Genomic DNA, 19,648 nt, shown 5'->3' on the forward strand with positions numbered 1-19,648 from the left:
AACTTTACGCTACTTTCTGGAAATGTGAGTTAAATACTGAAGAGGTACGCTACAGTTAAATTGCTGGAGAGAGCAAAGAACAACTAAACGAAATTCTATAGATTTGCTGCGGCAAAGCGTAAACAGAAAATACGACTGTATGATCTTTTTACATTTTCTGCTATATTACTTAAAGAGAAATGAAATCTTTAATGGTACACTTAAGAGGCACACTAATACACCTATTTAATGTGATTAGTACTAAACTATTTGTTTTTATAGTCTAAAATGACTTATCTTTATGGGAACACCAAAACTCACGCTAGTCGCTTGGCTGCAGGGCTGCCAATTTAGGTTGGTGCATAAGTTTTTAGATTTTTGTTTTGCTTGTTGGTTTTCTGGTTGTTATGGGTTCATTTATCAATTCTAATTTTTTTATTTGTAGTTCACTGTTGCTGTTTGAGTTTACATGTTGTCATTTTGTCATTTAGAGATAGTGAATGGAGCAGTGGATGCTAGAAAATGGAGTGATAACTGGAGAAATCAGAACATTTCTGACATATTCTTCTGTTCAATTTCAGTAGAGGGATGATAACAGTGGAGGCAGCCAGAAGCATTTGCACTGTGCATGGGGATAATGCTGTTGGACAGAGCATAGCAAGAAAATGTTTTTCTCATTTTAAGGAGGATTGCTTAGTGACTCTCCACATTTGGGAAGACGTTTGGGGTTTGATGAAGATTGTTTAAATGCATTAATCCACAATGATTCATGTTTTGTTCTCAAGAACTGGTGAATGCAATGAACTGTAATCATTCCACCACCATGCATCCTTTGCATGCAGTGGGGAAGATTCAAAAATTATGTGTATGGATACAGCGTGCTCTAAGCCAAAATCACAAAAGTCAGCGAGTGGCCAAATGTGCATCTCTGCATGTTTGTCATCAGTTTGCTCATAAGAAACGCCAACCATTCCTATCCTGTATCATTCCTGGTAATGAGTAATGGTGTCTTAATGCTAACATAAAGCAAGGAAAGGAATGATTGAGCCCAAAAAAATCAGCGACTCCTCATACAAAGATCTGCAGGCATCCACAAAAGATAATTTTAGGCATCTGGTGGAGCTACAATGGTGTGGTGTATTACAGATTGCTTCCCTGAGGTGTAATCATCACTGGTGACATTTAACATCACCAAATGAGACATCTTGCAGATGCAATCCAAGAACAACAACTAGGAAGACTGCATGAAGTGATGTTACTCCATGATAATGCTGAAGTGATGTTACTCCATGATAATGCTGAAGTGATGTTACTCCATGATAATGCCCACCCGCATTCTGCTAGACTGACAAAAAACACTATACAGGAGTTCGGTTGGGGAAGCCATTCTGCACCCACCTTTTTCACTTGAGTCTGCAGATTTTCACCTTTCCACTCTCTATCGAATAACTTCCTTTCTGGATGAAAATGTGCTCCAAACGTGGCTCGATGAGTTCCTTAGCTCAAAATCGTGTCATTTCTACAATTGTGGAATCAAGAATTTACCCCAGTGTTGGTAGGCTGTTGTAAATAATGAAAGAGAATATATTATTGATGACTGAAGTCACTGTTGTGTGTATCTTTTGTGTTTATTAAACTTATGAAAAAACACTACAAACCTATGCACCACCAACCGAATATTTTTGTCTTCGTTTATGTACTGAGTCAGCTGTTCAGTGCCCTCATATGATCTCCTTTATATCTTAATTTTCTGCTTGTGATGTATTCGTGTATACCTAAACTATCATTGTTAGTATTGGTTTGCCGTCTATTCTGATGACAAAAATGCTGTGTCTGAACTGTTCATGACAACTCACTCTTTGACCTATCTTCCTATTCCTGACCAATCATACTTCTTTAATACCATTATCCACTGCTGTTGATATTAACCCTATATTTATCTGACCAAAGCTACTTATGTTCTTTCCATTTCACTTAAATGACTCCTGATATTTCTAGATTGAGCCTTTGTGTTCCCTTTTCAGATTTTATAGCTTCCCAACCATATTCAAACTTCTGATTTTTTCTCATTCTGACTTGTAGAATGTTATCCTTTTGTTGATTTTTTCCCTGCATTTTACTGATGGTCACTGCACTTTTGTCAGTACTTTTTCAGAGAGCAGAATGGAAGACTAATCTGGGACCTTACGCCAGTGAGGAGATCATCATGAAACTTTTCTCAGTTACAACCTATGTCTGTGAATAAACACTATGTGCCTTTAATGCAGTAGTTTACATTACCTTCTGCATTCAGGAGGACGATTTAGGTTTTCCGTGATTTCCCTAAATCTCTCCAGGCAAATGCCGGGATGGTTTCTTTGAAAGGGCATGGCCGACTTTCTTCCCCGTCCTTCCCTAATCCAATGAGACCGATGACCTCGCTGTCTGGTCTCCTCCCCCAAAACAACCTGCCCTGTTGATTGTTAGTAATTCTTCCGTCTTTAGGAGCAGTTTCTCACCCCAACCAAAAATGGTGTACTGAACCTCTGTTTGCTCCTCTGCCTTCTTTGACAAGACCATTGTTAAAATGGTGATGGCCGGGCGGTGTGGCCGTGCGGTTCTAAGCGCGTCAGTTTGGAACCGCGTGACCGCTACGGTCGCAGGTTCGAATCCTGCCTTGGGCATGGATGTGTGTGATGTCCTTAGGTTAGTTAGGTTTAAGTAGTTCTAAGTTATAGGGGACTGATGACCTCAGTAGTTAAGTCCCATAGTGCTCAGAGCCATTTGAACCAAAATGATGATGACTCCTTATACTAGAAGTCCAATGCCGTCATTGCTGATGATTTTTATTTAAAATGTAAGTAGTGGTAAGTTTTGTACTTACGGCCTAGGAACTTTTGATTGGTACTCAAAGATACTGCTCCTAGTTAGGCTTACCTTATTTTTTGGGTCCAACCCAGGCATTATTATCATTTTTTTAATTCATCACAGGACATACTTCAATGTTTCTTTGACTTCAACTGAGAACATATTTTTGAAATTACTGAAAGTCTTAACATTTTACTGAAACTTTATTTATTCAGTTATATTTTTCATGAGTCAGGACTTTTTTTCAGAAAAAATTATAAAATTCTCAATGAGGAAGTTATATTCCTGTTGCGGGTTACATTAAACACACTCACACACAATTTCTTTTGTCTTGCTAAACGATGACACAAAAAACGAATAGAGATAACATGATAAAAACCATGTAACGAGTTACTTCATACATGAAACAATATAAATATGTTGCCTCTGCCATACTGCCAAATCACTAAGTGAAAAGCTGTGGCAGAACCAGTGGCCATGGTTCTTTCATTGATATCAGTGCTTGCTCCAAGGTCATCTAAGAGAGACATGGCTGTGAGAGAATGTTTAAAACTGCAATTTTGAAAATATAGCTCTAAAATAAATAAACACTCATCATTCATAAAACCATCAAACTCTAGACATTTTTGCAACCTGGACATTACTCTGGACACCAACAAAAAACTATGACTGTCCAGTCTAATCCTGGATGTACAGTAAGTCTACCCCCTAGATCCTTATTATTAAACTACCTCTCTTGGTTTGTTCCACAAATCTAGTTCACAGACAGATACTCTATATCTGGTTTCTTTTCCTTTTTTTTCCCCTCGTATTTTCAAACCTTACATGCTATGACCATGACACTGCTCCCTTCAAGTATCAGCACTCTGCAACTAAATTGTGAAGGTGGTTCGATGAACCCTCTTCCAGGCACTTAAATGTGATTTGCAGAGTATCCATGTAGATGTAGATGTGGATGTAGACAATAAATAGTAACTAACATTACATTCACATACCACCCCAGTCTAGGAGCCAAACAAGAAATTGCATATCACACCATCTTTAATTCAATGTGCACTTCACAAGTATGTATGAAAGGAAGTCTTACTCCTGAAAAACTGAAGCAAAATACTCATTCATTCATCATATTATGTTGATCCACAATGAAAAGAACTGTTTGTGACTATGTAGTTAATCTAGACTATCATTCATTCACACATATCATTCTTTCACACATCATGTTCCATAAATGTCATCATGACAGTGCTTAACTGGCGAAAACTGGTGTTGCTACTGTGACAAGGCTGTTGGCATGGGAATTACTTGTAGATTTTGGTATGTTAATGTGCATTAGAACAAAAACACCTGCTCTGAAAAAAAGCCAGTCTCCTCTTTTATTTCTTAGCTGCTGGTTTTATTCCTACTTTGTTCTAAGCAGTTATGTAATAATCATAGTCAGATATCTGGATATGGAAGGAAAATGTGTTCCATATGATCTTAAGTGCTGACTAGATTTTACATCCTTTAGTCCAAATATTCTGATAGATTGTAGTAGTATTAGTGGTAAATAATGTACTATTTTGCTTTGGTTTTGAACAATTGGGGATTTCCATTTTCCTGCCTTATTCCCATCTGCAGCATGCTATAAACTTTTATGCCAGAATATAAAACTTCACTCTAAATGCTAAACAAGGACACAAAGTGTGTATGCAAACTATTTTTACATCTACTATTGTGGTTGTGAATTTCACAGTTCATCTTAAATGCTTTGTATTTTTCTTCTCTCATTCGCTAGTTATGTACAATGTGCAAAATGTGCTGTTTCAGGAGTTTAGTGGACCTAAATCGAGCAGGGTTACCATTAATGGAAATAGTATTTGAACCAGACCTTAATGATGGTGAAGAGGCAGCTGCACTAGTCCAGGAACTTGTACTAATACTGCAGCGGCTAGGAACTTGCTCCTGCAAGATGGAAGGTACAAAGTGTAAAGATTTTACAAACATATTCTGAAGTGCAAAACTAATATCTAAGGGAATTACGAAGTTAATAATAAAAATAAGAGCACTGTTAGTATGTTACTGGCTATCTTTTTCATCTTTTATTTTTCTTCCAAAGCTTTTGTGCTAATTGTCACAAGAAAAAAAAAACAGTATGTTTAATCAATCAATTATTCTCTGTTGTAAATATGTCATACTATCTCTCTCTCTCTCTCTCTCTGTGTGTGTGTGTGTGTGTGTGTGTGTGTGTGTGTGTGTGTGTGTGTGTGCGCGCGCGCGTGCGGAGGGAGAGGGGGGGGGGCATGCACGCACATGTCTCCATTGCAATGATCCTTCTTTTCCCTCGTCCTGTCAACAGGTATGTCCATGTCAATCTGAGGTCTGAGGGACATGTTGCTCCTGTCTAACCCTCTCCAATCTATCCCTCTTTCATACCTGAGGAAGAAACTAACAGCCCAAAAGCTTGGATAGTTTTTTTTCTACTTTTATGTGTGTTCTTGAAGGTAAGTACTTGCTTACTATATGGCCTCCTTGTAATTTTACAGGTTTTTTTTCAAGGGGAATGATACTTTTTTAGTAAATTTAATCACATCAAATACACATTAGTTCGTGATACGACACTGAGTCTGAATCAATCATGCACTGAAGACTTTGCTGTCAAGTGTTCACACCAACACATTATCATCCTCGTCATCATCATCACTCAAGAATGTATTTTGTTGACATTAAAGACACTACTCATATTGGACAAGTCATTGACATAACTTTCTTATGCATACAGTTATACACACTAGGTATTTGTATTTTTATCTGAGACATAATATGCCCCAGAAAAAAATTCAAAATAGCTCCAGTCCCCACCTCTGATAAAATGTTGAGGAGGTTTCCCTTGGTTCTAAAATTTCTAATTGCCACAAGTTTTATGTGGAAACATAAACAAGTACACATGTGCAGTAACTACAAGAACACACATTAAATTTTACTCATCTGCAACTAGCAGCTACTCTCAGAATCTCAAATTAAGACACTTTCCAGACAGGAATTTGAAGTAACTGTGGAATTTGAATCTTTGGTGTTAATGTCCATTGTAAGTTTTTATTGTTAATCTGATCGTTGTGTGTTTGATTTGACCTTGTTTTGTACCTTTACACGTCTTTTTCTGAGCGTTCATTCGTTTGTTCATGTTCGGTCCACCCATAAGTAAATGATCCTCTTGCATTTCTGATATAAATATTTGCATATGATTGAAATAACTGTGTAATAAAAAGCTTCATTCTCTAACAGAGGGTGCCTTACGGGTTGATGCAAATGTGTCACTGCATCAAAGTGGTGAACCGTTGGGTGTTCGTACTGAAATTAAAAACATTGGAAGTGTTAGAGCTGTAGCCAATGCAATTAAATATGAAATAGATCGTCAGAGAAGAGAATTGGAAAATGGACACACAATTGTGAATGAAACACGTGCATGGGATGCAGAAAGTAAACAGACTGTTTCAATGAGGGACAAGGAGCAAGTACAGGTACCTCTTCATTTCATAAGGATCTTATCATATCTGGTATTGAAAAAGCTGATATAATCAGAGTCAGGTTTTTTTCTGCCAAATTATATACATTTAAAATGGTTTGTAACTGTTAATATTGTTAATTTTTATGTCAGTTGCTTGCAGACCTGCACAGGTAGCCGCATGTGTTAGCACACCACTGCCAGGACTCGGACAGGTGTGCCGGCCCTGGATCAAATCCCTCTGGGGAATTTACAATGAGGACCGGTGTGTCGGCCATTCTGGATATGGTTTTTAGATTTTTAGATGTTTTCCATCATCTTAATTAGGTGAATATTGGCTGGTACCCAAGTTCCATCTCACGTAATTCATAAACATTTAGAAAACATTCACACTCTTTCACATGGATAACACTGTATGCAGATAGTTGTGATGCACATATTCCCTTCTGGGGTAATGCAGTAGCAACAGGAAGAGCATCTGGCCACTCTTAAAATTAATCATACCAAATCCATTTCATAACCTTGCTGACCTTGCATAGAAGTGGAACAAAGGCTCAGAAAAAAGAAGCAAAAGAAAGAAGATGTAATTTGCTTGCAAATGCTCTTGTACTACATCATTTTGTATAGAAGGAAAAGTTGTAGCATAATTAGTGAGAAATATTTTGTTTTAGTTACTGATGAGGGTAGCATTATGAAAAAAGAGGATTTGTCATATTTTTAATTTTTTTATCTGAATTAATAAATATGCCAGGAAGTTTCAATAAATATGTTATTGTAATAATATGGTGACACATTTTAATTGCTATCTACTGATTATTATAAGGGGTACGCAAATGAAAATGAGACACGTGGAAAAAAGTAAGTAAACTTTTTATTATTTCAAAAGTAATCACCACTACTGTGAATACATTTCTCCCATTGTGAGACAAAATAATCAGTGCTTTCTTGGGAAAATGTTTGCAGTTGCCTACAGAACCAGGATAATAGACAGGCATGCACCTCTTCGTCTGAAGCAAACCGATGGCCTCTGAAAATATGTAAATCACATGGGGAGAGATCGAGACTGTATGGAGAGTGTGTAAGGGCTTCCCAGCAAATCTTCTGCATTGTACATGAAACACTGTTGGCAGCCTGTGGGCAGGCATTTTGTTGGCAGATTGTTTTGACCACATTGCAGAAGTTTTGCTGTGAGGGCCTACACATCCTCCACACAGTCTCAATCTCTCCCCATGTGATTTCCATATTTTTGGGGCTCTGAAGAAAGATGTTTGTGGGTGTTGATTTGCTTCAGGTGAAGTTGTTTGCTTGGGTACAATGTTGGTTCTGCAGGCAATCAGAAACATTTTTTCATGAAGGCATTGACCATTTTGTCTCACAGCAGGCTAAATGTGTTAACAGTTATACCAATTACTTTCAAAATAATAAACAGTTTACTTACTTTTTTCTGACAGACTTATTTTCATTTGACTCCCCTTATAATATCAATCAACCATTGTTTTCCTACTGTTAACAAAGTTCATTTTCCTCTTACAAGAATTTGAAAGAAATTAAAGAAAGCAAAAGGAATCATTGGAGGATGTAATCATATTAAATCTTTGTTATGTATTCTTATTGTTCATAATATTTAATAGTAGTGTGTATATACTTCACACTACTTCATCAGTTGTGCTACCACTTACTGGCTGTAAAGTCAGGCCATTATAAGACTTTTAATAGAAAGCTGGTTTAGGAAATGAAGAAGGTGTGAAAATCTTATTTGTATGCCTTGAATTTTGTAGCTGTCACTACCCGTAGCTGGAGATGGAATTGTATGTAGTTGTATTCATTCTGTAAGCATTGCTATTATTTTGTTTCCAGTCCAGCAAATGGCCTATTCATAATTTGTGTTTTCTTCTGCTGTCAACTTTGTCACATGGAATCGAGTCTGGCTTCTCATTCTGATTTGCAAAATGAATAGTAATATTTTCATTTCTCTTTTCTGCAGATTTGATGTTTCTCTTTTGTTTCAAACACACGACTTGTTTCTGTTTCATCTTTAAACCCATTAAAGCATACGTTGTCATAAAATTTGAGTCCTTTAAGTGTTTGTAGAATTTCTAGGGAGAATTAATAAATTTATTGCGCAACATGGTACTTGATCATAAAAACAGATAAGGTACAATATTTCTAGAATTATTGAGCCAAAACATAGACGCGTGTGACACAACAAAAATGAGAAACAACTTGAGAACAAGAATGCTGCACAAATCCATATAGTCATCATGTTCCGTGTATAACATAAAGAGGAAGGACCTTCAGAGATGTGGAACACATCAGAGTGTACAGGGTGATTATAATTAAACTTTTGCTACTTGAGGCAGTGTATGCAGAAAAACTATGTACTGTACCCAACTTTTTAGGAATGATGTTCAATCTGTGAGCTGCAGGCTTTGTGATGTTAGGAGTTAAATTGTCATGACTTCCTTTTAGGGCTTGGTACTGGCACGGCAATGTAAGGTTGAAACATAAGCATCAGTGTGCATTACACTTGCAGACAGTCAACATGGGTCTGGACAAGGTGAGCAGAGCTTTACTTGTGAAGCTGTTTTGTCAAAACAAAAGCAGTAATGCTGTTGCTATTCATGAGTATCAACACATTAAAGAAATATGAAGAGGCCCTCTTTCTGCACCTGGATAGAAGAACATGATTTGGAAGTTCAAAGTAACGGGTGATTTGGGAATTGCTCCTGGGAGAGGCCGAAGGGTAATTGTGTCACAAATTGTCAAAGAAGTTATTGTTACCATAGCTGAAAATGGTGAACACAATGTGTGATCTTCAAACACTACATGAGCTGTGTAATGACAGCTGAACAATCCATGGTTCACCATTTGAAAAATGCTGTGTACAATTTTGAAACGGTATCCAGGCTGTTGCAGATGGAGATAGTCATCACATTGAGCAACATTTGTAATCTGTAACATAAACATGGTATGCAGTTAACAAATGTTACACTCTCATGTGGAAATAATAATGTGTTTCTTTCAATTGGTTCGGTGGCAGGAGGAACAAGACTTCTGGTCAGGTGACTACAGGGTTATAAACACAAAGTCAAATAGGGGTAATGCAGGAGTAGCTTTAATAATGAATAGGAAAATAGGAACGCGGGTAAGCTACTACAAACAGCTTAGTGAACGCATTATTGTGGCCAAGATAGATACGAAGCCCACACCTACTACTGTAGTACAAGTTTATATGCCAACTAGCTCTGCAGATGACGAAGAAATTGAAGAAATGTATGATGAAATAAAAGAAATTATTCAGATAGTGAAGGGAGACGAAAATTTAATAGTCATGGGCGACTGGAATTCGAGTGTAGGAAAAGGGAGAGAAGGAAACGTAGTAGGTGAATATGGATTGGGGCTAAGAAATGAAAGAGGAAGCCACCTGGTAGAATTTTGCACAGAGCACAACTTAATCATAGCTAAAACTTGGTTTAAGAATCATGATAGAAGGTTGTATACATGGAAGAACCCTGGAGATACTAAAAGGTATCAGATAGATTACATAATGGTAAGACAGAGATTTAGGAACCAGGTTTTAAATTGTAAGACATTTCCAGGTGCAGATGTGGACTCTGACCACAATCTATTGGTTATGACCTGTAGATTAAAACTGAAGAAACTGCAAAAAGGTGGGAATTTAAGGAGATGGGACCTGGATAAACTGAAAGAACCAGAGGTTGTACAGAGTTTCAGGGAGAGCATAAGGGAACAATTGACAGAAATGGGGGAAAGAAATACAGTAGAAGAAGAATGGGTAGCTTTGAGGGATGAAGTAGTGAAGGCAGCAGAGGATCAAGTAGGTAAAAAGATGAGGGCTAGTAGAAATCCTTGGGTAACTGAAGAAGTATTGAATTTAATTGATGAAAGGAGAAAATATAAAAATGCAGTAAATGAAGCAGGCAAAAAGGAATACAAACGTCTCAAAAATGAGATCGACAGGAAGTGCAAAATGGCTAAGCAGGGATGGCAAGAGGACAAATGTAAGGATGTAGAAGCTTATCTCACTAGGGGTAAGATAGATACTGCCTATAGGAAAATTAAAGAGACATTTGGAGAAAGGAGAACCACTTGCATGAATATCAAGAGCTTTGATGGAAACCCAGTTCTAAGCAAAGAAGGGAAAGCAGAAAGGTGGAAGGAGTATGTAGAGGGTCTATACAAGGGCGATGTACTTGACGACAATATTATGTAAATGGAAGAGGATGTAGATGAAGATGAAATGGGAGATACGATACTGCGTGAAGAGTTTGACAGAGCACTGAAAGACCTGAGTCGAAACAATGCTCCCGGAGTAGACAACATTCCATTGGAACTACTGACGGCCTTGGGAGAGCCAGTCCTGACAAAACTCTACCATCTGGTGAGCAAGATTATGAAACAGGCGAAATACCCTCAGACTTCAAGAAGAATATAATAATTCCAATCCCAAAGAAAGCAGGTGTTGACAGATGTGAGAATTACCGAACTATCAGTTTAATAAGCCACAGCTGCAAAATACTAACACGAATTCTTTACAGACGAATGGAAAAACTAGTAGTAGCCGACCTCGGGGAAGATCAGTTTGGATTCCGTAGAAATACTGGAACACGTGAGGCAATACTGACCTTACGACTTATCTTAGAAGAAAGATTAAGGAAAGGCAAACCTACGTTTCTAGCATTTGTAGACTTAGAGAAAGCTTTTGACAATGTTAACTGGAATACTCTCTTTCAAATTCTAAAGGTGGCAGGGGTAAAATACAGGGAGCGAAAGGCTATTTACAATTTGTACAGAAACCAGATGGCAGTTATAAGAGTCGAGGGGCATGAAGGGGAAGCAGTGGTTGGGAAAGGAGTGAGACAGGGTTGTAGCCTCTCCCCGATGTTATTCAATCTGTATATTGAGCAAGCAGTAAAGGAAACAAAAGAAAAATTCGGAGTAGGTATTAAAATTCATGGAGAAGAAGTAAAAACTTTGAGGTTCGCCGATGACATTGTAATTCTGTCAGAGACAGCAAAGGACTTGGAAGAGCAGTTGAACGGAATGGATGGTGTCTTGAAGGGAGGATAGAAGATGAACATCAACAAAAGCAAAACGAGGATAATGGAATGTAGTCGAATTAAGTCAGGTGATGTTGAGAGTATTAGATTAGGAAATGAGACACTTAAAGTAGTAAAGGAGTTTTGCTATTTGGGGAGCAAAATAACTGATGATGGTTGAAGTAGAGAGGATATAAAATGTAGACTGGCAATGGCAAGGAAAGCGTTTCTGAAGAAGAGAAATTTGTTAACATTGAGTATAGATTTAAGTGTCAGGAAGTCATTTCTGAAAGTATTTGTATGGAGTGTAGCCATTTATGGAAGTGAAACATGGACGGTAAATAGTTTGGACAAGAAGAGAACAGAAGCTTTCGAAATGTGGTGCTACAGAAGAATGCTGAAGATTAGATGGGTAGATCACACAACTAATGAGGAGGTACTGAATAGGATTGGGGAGAAGAGGAGTTTGTGGCACAACTTGACCAGAAGAAGGGATCGGTTGGTAGGACATGTTCTGAGGCATCAAGGGATCACCAATTTAGTATTGGAGGGCAGCGTGGAGGGTAAAAATCGTAGAGGGAGACCAAGTGATGAATACACTAAGCAGATTCAGAAGGATGAAGGTTGCAGTATTTACTGGGAGATGAAGAAGCTTGCACAGGATAGAGTAGCATGGAGAGCTGCATCAAACCAGTCTCAGGACTGAAGACCACAACAACAACAACTTCAATTGCTTGTTTTTTTATTTCTCTTCTGCTTGTCCTTACAAATGTTTCCATGAATTTTCATTGTCCTAAGGTCACACATTTTTCATGAGGGTCCCTATCAAGCAGCAAAAGTTTAAATACAGCTACCCTGTACATTAATGTAAGATGAAGAAATCATAGAAACCTGATCTCTAAACCTTACTAACAATAAATTATCACTATAATGCTTAATGCTATCTAAATCTAAATTTAGATTTAGAAAAAATCTAAATTTAATCAAGTAAGTTAGTAAGGAAGCTGCTGCATTGAAAAGAGCATCTACCACTTCAGTTTTAGTACATAGCTGCTGTTTATCTCCTGTTAAGTGCTTAATTTTAACATGATAACATTATTTTTGAAGAAAATAGTTGCACACATTGTTAAATAGTGAGATAGTAAGTCTTGTTGACAGTACATCACTACTTATCACATAGCTTTACAACAAACACTGCTACTTGTCATGTACATAACAGAACTTTTCAAGCCATGAATCAAGATATTCAGATAGTGTGTTGAAAGAGTGCTTATGAGATATGGTTTTATTTCTTTCTTTAACCGGTAGAGATTCCAGACTTATTGCTTTGTGTTAGACAGCAGCTTTACACCAGAGTACATAACTCCACTCTGAAAGCTAGATGAGGAGTGATGTTTACATAAAAATTATTTTTGTATCTTGTATTGCAACTGCATAGATCACAGTTCACCTTAAACTGATTTATATTATCAACAACAACAAAAACTAAGGTGTATATTTATTGGAAAGTGAGCATAAGTACTCTTAAGATCCTTAAAAAGGTTCCTGCAAGATGTACAGAATAATATTACTGCTCACATCTTCTGAATAAACACCTCATTTACTTTAAGTAAGAGTAAATATGTTCAGAATATTCAAAACTTGTCTTTATGTCAACACAATAAGAAATGATAAATTATAAGGTCAAAACACCCTGAAGTTAGTTACTTAATTAGTTTTTCTATGTGCTGATTCAATTTAACTTATTGTGCAACTGGACCTCAAGGAATTTTACACAGGGTTAATTTCTATATCTGATGATGATATTTTGATAAGTTTATTTGCTGCGCCACTGTTTCTACTCTCTAAAAACAAATACCTATAACAGTAAATGTGCTGATTATGTTTAAGTCCAACACATAAACTATTCAGCGATGCAAATCTTATTTAAATTTGTTGCAGTGTATTGTAGACCATAATCTATCCAGTGTAAATATTATCATGTCTTGTCTGACATCTGGGTAGCACACACTGTAATAACATACCACAAGGAAAAATTAAATAAGTAAATAATAAATAGAGGCCTTTTTTTGCTTGTTTGAAATTTTGAAATCACATAAACATGAGTCCTTGTGAGGTTAAGATTCAAACTGTGAGCTGTAAACCATTTACAGCCTGGTCTACTACCACGTAAGCTGCATCTGGTAGGGATGAGTTGGGACCTTGAGCAGTATTTTGTGTCATCAACAAACATTTAGAATCACCAGCAAAAGTCACTGAAAGCTTATTTATTCGGGTTAATGATCTTGTGGGTCTCCGTATGTTATATTCACCCATTTAATGTTACTTTTATGTTTGTGAATCAAACAATGGAAAATCCAGGATGCAATGTAACAATACCAGAGAAGGAAACTTACTACTCTTCATATAGTGGAGATGCTGAGTCGCGATAGGCACAACAAAAAGATTCACACAATTGTAGCTTTCGGCCATAAAGGCCTTTGTCAGCAGTACACACACATACACACACACGCACACACACTCATGCAAACGCAACTTGCACACACGTCTGCAGTCTCAGAGAACTGAAACCACATTGTGAGCAGCAGCACCAAAGCATGATGGGAGTGGTGACTGGGTGGGGGTAAGGAGGAGGCTGGGGCGGAGAGGGGGAGGGATAGTATGGTGGGAGTGGTGGACAGTTAAGTGTTGCAGTTTAGACGGAGGGCAGGAGAGAAGGTGCAGAGGGGGAAGGGGATAAGTAGCGGAAAGGAGAGAAATAAAAAGACTGGTTGTGGTGGTGAAATGACAGCTGTGTAGTGCTGGAATGAGAACATGGAAGGGGCTGGATGGGTGAGGACAGTGACTAACGAAGGTTGAGGTTATGGGAATGTAGGAAAGTTCCCACCTGCGCAGTTCAGAAAAGCTGGTGTTGGTGGGAAGGATCCATATGGCACAGGCTGTGAAGCAGTCATTGAGGTAAGGGATATCATGTTTGGCAGCATGTTCAGCAACAGGGTGGTCCAATCGTTTTTTGGCCACAGTTTGTCAGTGGCCATTCATACATACAGACAGCTTGTTGGTTGTTATGCCTACATAGAATGCTGCAGTAGATAGCACACTGGACTCACCTTTAGGTAAATGATGGTTCAAATCCCTGTCCAGCCACTCAAATCCAGGTTTTCTGTGATTTCCCTGAATTGCTCCAGGCAAATGCTGTGTTGGTTCCCTTGTAAAGGGCACAGCCAATTCTGTTCTCTACCCTTCCCTACCCTGATCTTCACAAACTGTCTCTAAATGACCTTGTGGGTCATACGTGATGGGATGTTAAACCATAAATATTCCTTCTTTGCTTCAGTCTGTCAATAAAACCCTTTGCTTTTGTCTGACACTTTAGCAATGTTTTGTTCTTGTCTATTTGCCTGTCAGTGACTCAATGCTTCAACTATATGGTGAGTTGTTACGTTCACTCCTTCCACTATTAATACTTATATTGTGATATTCCAAACAAATAAAATGACTTGCTGGTACCAGGAATAAAGATCAATTGGCACACTCTGAATGAAACTTTGTGTGTGGAATTCTTAGGCTTCCAGATGGTAACAAATTGATATGGTACCAGTGCATTGGTGAGCGGACTGAAATGCTCAGGTATATTTGCTTTGTCCTTAGAAGACTTTCTCCTTGTGTTGACCTACAGACAGAGCACCTAGCTTGCTATGAGCTTTGCATGCCTTCACTCAGTATCAGCCTAAGGCATAATCTTCTGGAGCAAAGTAGCTATGGGCAAAATTTGTTTGCTGTACACAGGTTTGCAGTGGGGATATTATGATAACGAAGATCTAGCAATTTGTTTATTGTATAAAGTATGCAATAAAAATATTATGATAACAAAGTTTCTAGCAGAAGCCTCTTAAGAGATCTTGGGACTCTACACTCACCATCCTGGGAGACATCGCCTTACTGTAGGCACCATTAGAGCTGGCAGGACGTTTTGCTTGCTCAGTGATACTGAGGGTTATGCCAGCAGTGACATAGCTACTGGCTGGGTCACCCTAGCTGGACAGACCTCAGCAGATGGACATGACAAAGAATGTCCCACAACTTAGGGCAGAGAAGGCTGTGTTTTTTCATTGAGAGCTCTACTGGCAATGGTTGGGTGCAGGTACAGCAACCCTGGATTTCTTGAGCCTGGGCTGGTCATTGCCGCCAGACCTCTTCGACCATGAATTCTTGATGTACTTCAGGGACCATTGTTATGTGCAGCACTGAAACACTGTGTGTGTTTCAGGGAATGGGGGCATTGACGTCACTAACTGGACTGCGAGGGAAGTCCTCTATAAAAACCTCTCAACCTCAATGTGTGCTAAGTGCTGATGAGGTGAATGGCTGTTGAGGTAAATCAGTCTCTAGTGGGCAACCTGCGGGACATCTGCTGCCTCCAGTTGTATAAGGCTTGTTCAGGCATGCGGGGCTCTGTCTGACTTGACATTTGTTTCTCTAACAGTGCGTGGGATCTCTACAGAGTGACCTCAGTTCACATCTACTTGTGATGGGATGGGTGTACCATCAGGTAGTACCTACACCCACCCAGCAAATATAGTCAGTCTGCCTGAGAAAAAGTATCAGAATTATAATAACAGGGCACTAGTACGCCATAACACTTACGTTGTAATCAAGATAGCAGAAGGAACCATTGAGAAGGTCTCCCTTTCTACACTGATCAGCCAGAATATTATGACCATCTACCTAATAGCCGGTATGTCCACATTTGGCATGGATAACAGCAGTGATGTATCATAACATGGGAGCAATGAGACCTTGATAGGTCACTGGAGGGGGGGGGGGGAGTTGGTACCACATCTGCACACACAAGTCACCTAATTCCTGTAAATCAAGGGGAGGGGGGACTATGAACTCTGATACCACGTTCATTCACATTCCATATGTAATTGATTGGGTTCAGATGTGGTGAGTTGGGGGGGCTAGCATATCAATTGGAACACACCACTGTGTACCTCGAACAACTCCATCAGACTCCTGGCCTTGTGATATGGTGCATTATCTTGTTGAAAAATGCCACTGCCATCGAGAAACATGATTGACATGAGGGGGTGTACATGGTCTGCAACCACTGTACGATACTCCTTGGCCATCATGGTGCCTTTCATGAACTCCACTGGATTCATGGGTGCCGAATGCAAATGTTCCCCAGAGCATAATGAAACTGCCACCAACTTGTCTCTGTCCAACATTACAGGTGTCAAGGAGCTGTTCCCTTGGAAGATGACAGATTTGTGCCCTTCCATTGCCATGATGAAGGAAAGTATCTGGATTCATTAGAGCATGGAATTACTTGCCACTGCACCAATATCTGGTGTCATTGGTCATGTCGTGAGTTAAGTCATAATTGCAGACGTCGTGGTGTTAACATTAGCACAAGCATGGGTCATTGGCTGCAGAGGCCCATCATTAGGAATGTTTGGTGCACTGAGTGTTCACACTCACTTGCACTCTGCCCAGCATTAAAGTCTGATATTAGTTCCACCACAGTTCACCACCTGGCCTGTGTTACCAGTCTGCCCAGCCTACAATATCTGATATCTGTAATGACAGGTGGCCGCCCAACCGCATGATGTTTGGACAGGTTTCACCTTGGTTTTACTGTGTGCTGATGACACTCACCACAGCATTCCTCAAAGAACTGAAAAGTCTTGCAGTTTCCAAAATGCCCGTGCTGAACCTCCAGGCCATCGCAATATGCCCTCGGTCAAACTTGGATAGATTGTATGCCTTCCCCATTCTATACATGGACAGCACGCTCACTAAATGCACTGTGCATGTGTCTGACTAGCAGTCATTCCTCGCCAGGTGACACTGCTGTTGCTTGGATGGATTTATATTGATAGTAGGTTGGTGTTCATAATGTTCTGGCTGATCAGTGTATATTTACAAGGTTTTGGAGGGCTTTGCTGGGTCCTTAAAAAGTGTTAAACAACTTCATAATGGAACACTTGTAATTGCACCTGTCACATCGTACCAACTATCTAAGCTACTGGGATGATAGGCCTTAGGTGACCACTCTGTTGTGGAAGGGTTGCATTAGACCCTTAATTTCTGTAAAGATGTGGTTACCAGCTTTGATATAATGGAGATGTACCATGAGGAGTTATGAAACGAATGGGAAAATATGGATGTCATGCAAGTGCAGAACTATATGGGGAGAGTCAATGGCACATTGGAAAAGACTGAAAAGATTGCAACATTTATTCTAACATTCAGTACATCTACATCCCCATAGATAATCCACAAGCCACCATACGGTGCATTGTGGTGGGTACCCTGAGTCCTTTCTTTTCCACCTGCAAATGGAGCAAGGGAAAAATGACTATCTGTATGCTTCTGTATGAGCCCTAATTTCTCATTTCTTATCTTCGTGGTCCTTAGACACAATGTGTATTGACGGCAGTAGAATTGTTTGGCAGTCAGCTTCAAATGCCAGTTCTCTAAATTTTCTCAGTAGTATTTCTTGGAAAGAACACCAGTTTCCCTTCAGGGATTCCCATTTGAGTTCCCAAATCATCTCCATAACACTTAGTGCTGTTTCGAACGTGCTGGTAACAAATCTAGCAGCCCACTGAATTGCTTCGAAGTCTTCCTTCAATCCAACCTGGTATGGATTCCAAAACTCGAGCAATACTTAAGAATAATTCACACCGATGTCCTATATGTGGTCTCCTTTACAGATGAACCACTCTTTCCAAGAATTCTCCCAGTAAATCAAAGTTGACCATTCGCCTTCCCTGCCACAGGTCTCCCATGATTGTTGCACCCCATATCACTTTGCAACATTATGCCCAGACGTTTAAACAACTTGACTGCATCAAGCAGGATACTAATAATTCTGTATCTGAACAATATTGGTTTGATCTTCCTACGCATCTGCATTAACTTATATTTTTCCACATTTAGGGCCAGCTGCTATTCGTGACACCAACTGGAAATTTTGTCTAAGTCATCTTGTATCTTCCTACAGCCACCCAACTTTGATACCTTACCATACAACACAGCATCATCAGCAAACAACTGAAGATTGCTGCCTAGCCTTTCAGTTAAATCATTCATGTACATAGAGAATGACAGCAGTCCTATCACTTGTCTTTGAGCCCCTCACATATCTGTGAACTTATTCTATTTGCTCATACCTTTGTTAAGAGCCTGCAATGGGACACCATGCTAATGCTTTCCAGAAATCTAGAAATATGGAATCTACCTGTTGCCTGTCATTCATAGTTCTCAATACATCATGTGAGAAAAGAGCAAGCTGAGTTTCGCATGAGTGATGTTTCCTAAAACCATGGTGATTTGTGCACATAAGCTTCTCATTCTCAAGAAAGTATATTGTATTTGAACTGAGAGTATTTTCAAGGATTCTGCAGCAAACAGAAGTTAAGGATGTTGGTCTGTAATTTAGCGGGTCTGTTTTTTTATCTTTCTTATATACTGGAGTCACCTGTGCTTTTTTCCAGTCGCTTAGGACTTAGCACTGGTTGAGAGATTCACGATAGACAAGGTAGGTAAGGGGCCAATGCCGTGGAGTACTCTTTGTAAAATTGAACTGGGATTTACTTGCTTACAAATCTTTCAGTTATTTCTTTATGCCAGGTATGCTTACTACATTGTCGTCCATACGGGAGTCTGCCTGGTGGTCAAATGACAGTATGTCGGTACGATTCTCCTGTGTGTGATTTCTTGAATGTGAAATCTAAAACTTCATCTTTTTTTTCGCTATCTTCAACTGCTACACCAGACTGGTTAACAAGGGACTGAATGGAAGCCTTAGGCTTGCTTAGCGATTTTACGTACAACAAGAATTTTCTCAGATTCTCTGCCAAATCCTTTGCTAAGATCTGATGGTGGTATGGTTTGCGCATGAATGTTTTCGCAGCTGCATCTCAACTAACCTTAGCTTGTCATCATTTATGAATTTACTTTTGAATCGAGAGCAGAACAACCTCTGTTTCCTCATTATCTGCCAAATTTCGTTATTAAATCAAGGTGGGTCTTTTACATCCTTTATACACTTACTAGGCACATTTCTCTCCAGACCACAATGTACAGTTTGCTTACTTTGCCCATAATTCCTATACATTAATCTTACTGGAACTAAGTGATGTTAATTCACTGTCTAGTGAGATGCTAATAACTGCTTATCTGCTCTATCTAGCAGAGTTTGTCTGAATTTAGGGAACATCGTAATAAGTAAACCTCATTTACCAAATTGTACTAATTGTCAATTCAT

The 19,648-nt window shown here is 39.0% G+C and overlaps 1 protein-coding gene across 1 annotated transcript in view; it reads left to right on the forward strand.

The window, feature by feature from the left end:
• LOC126259394 (glutamyl-tRNA(Gln) amidotransferase subunit B, mitochondrial) overlaps window positions 1-19,648 on the forward strand; it is a 107,811-nt gene that overhangs the window by 61,178 nt on the left and 26,985 nt on the right. The window contains exons 5-6 of the mRNA XM_049956165.1: window positions 4,633-4,781; window positions 6,088-6,323. Coding sequence (XP_049812122.1) covers window positions 4,633-4,781; window positions 6,088-6,323 — 385 coding nt within the window. The remainder of the gene's footprint in view (window positions 1-4,632; window positions 4,782-6,087; window positions 6,324-19,648) is intronic.

This window comes from Schistocerca nitens, chromosome 5 (genome assembly GCF_023898315.1).
Source record: "Schistocerca nitens isolate TAMUIC-IGC-003100 chromosome 5, iqSchNite1.1, whole genome shotgun sequence".
Taxonomy (NCBI): Eukaryota; Metazoa; Arthropoda; class Insecta; order Orthoptera; family Acrididae; genus Schistocerca; species Schistocerca nitens.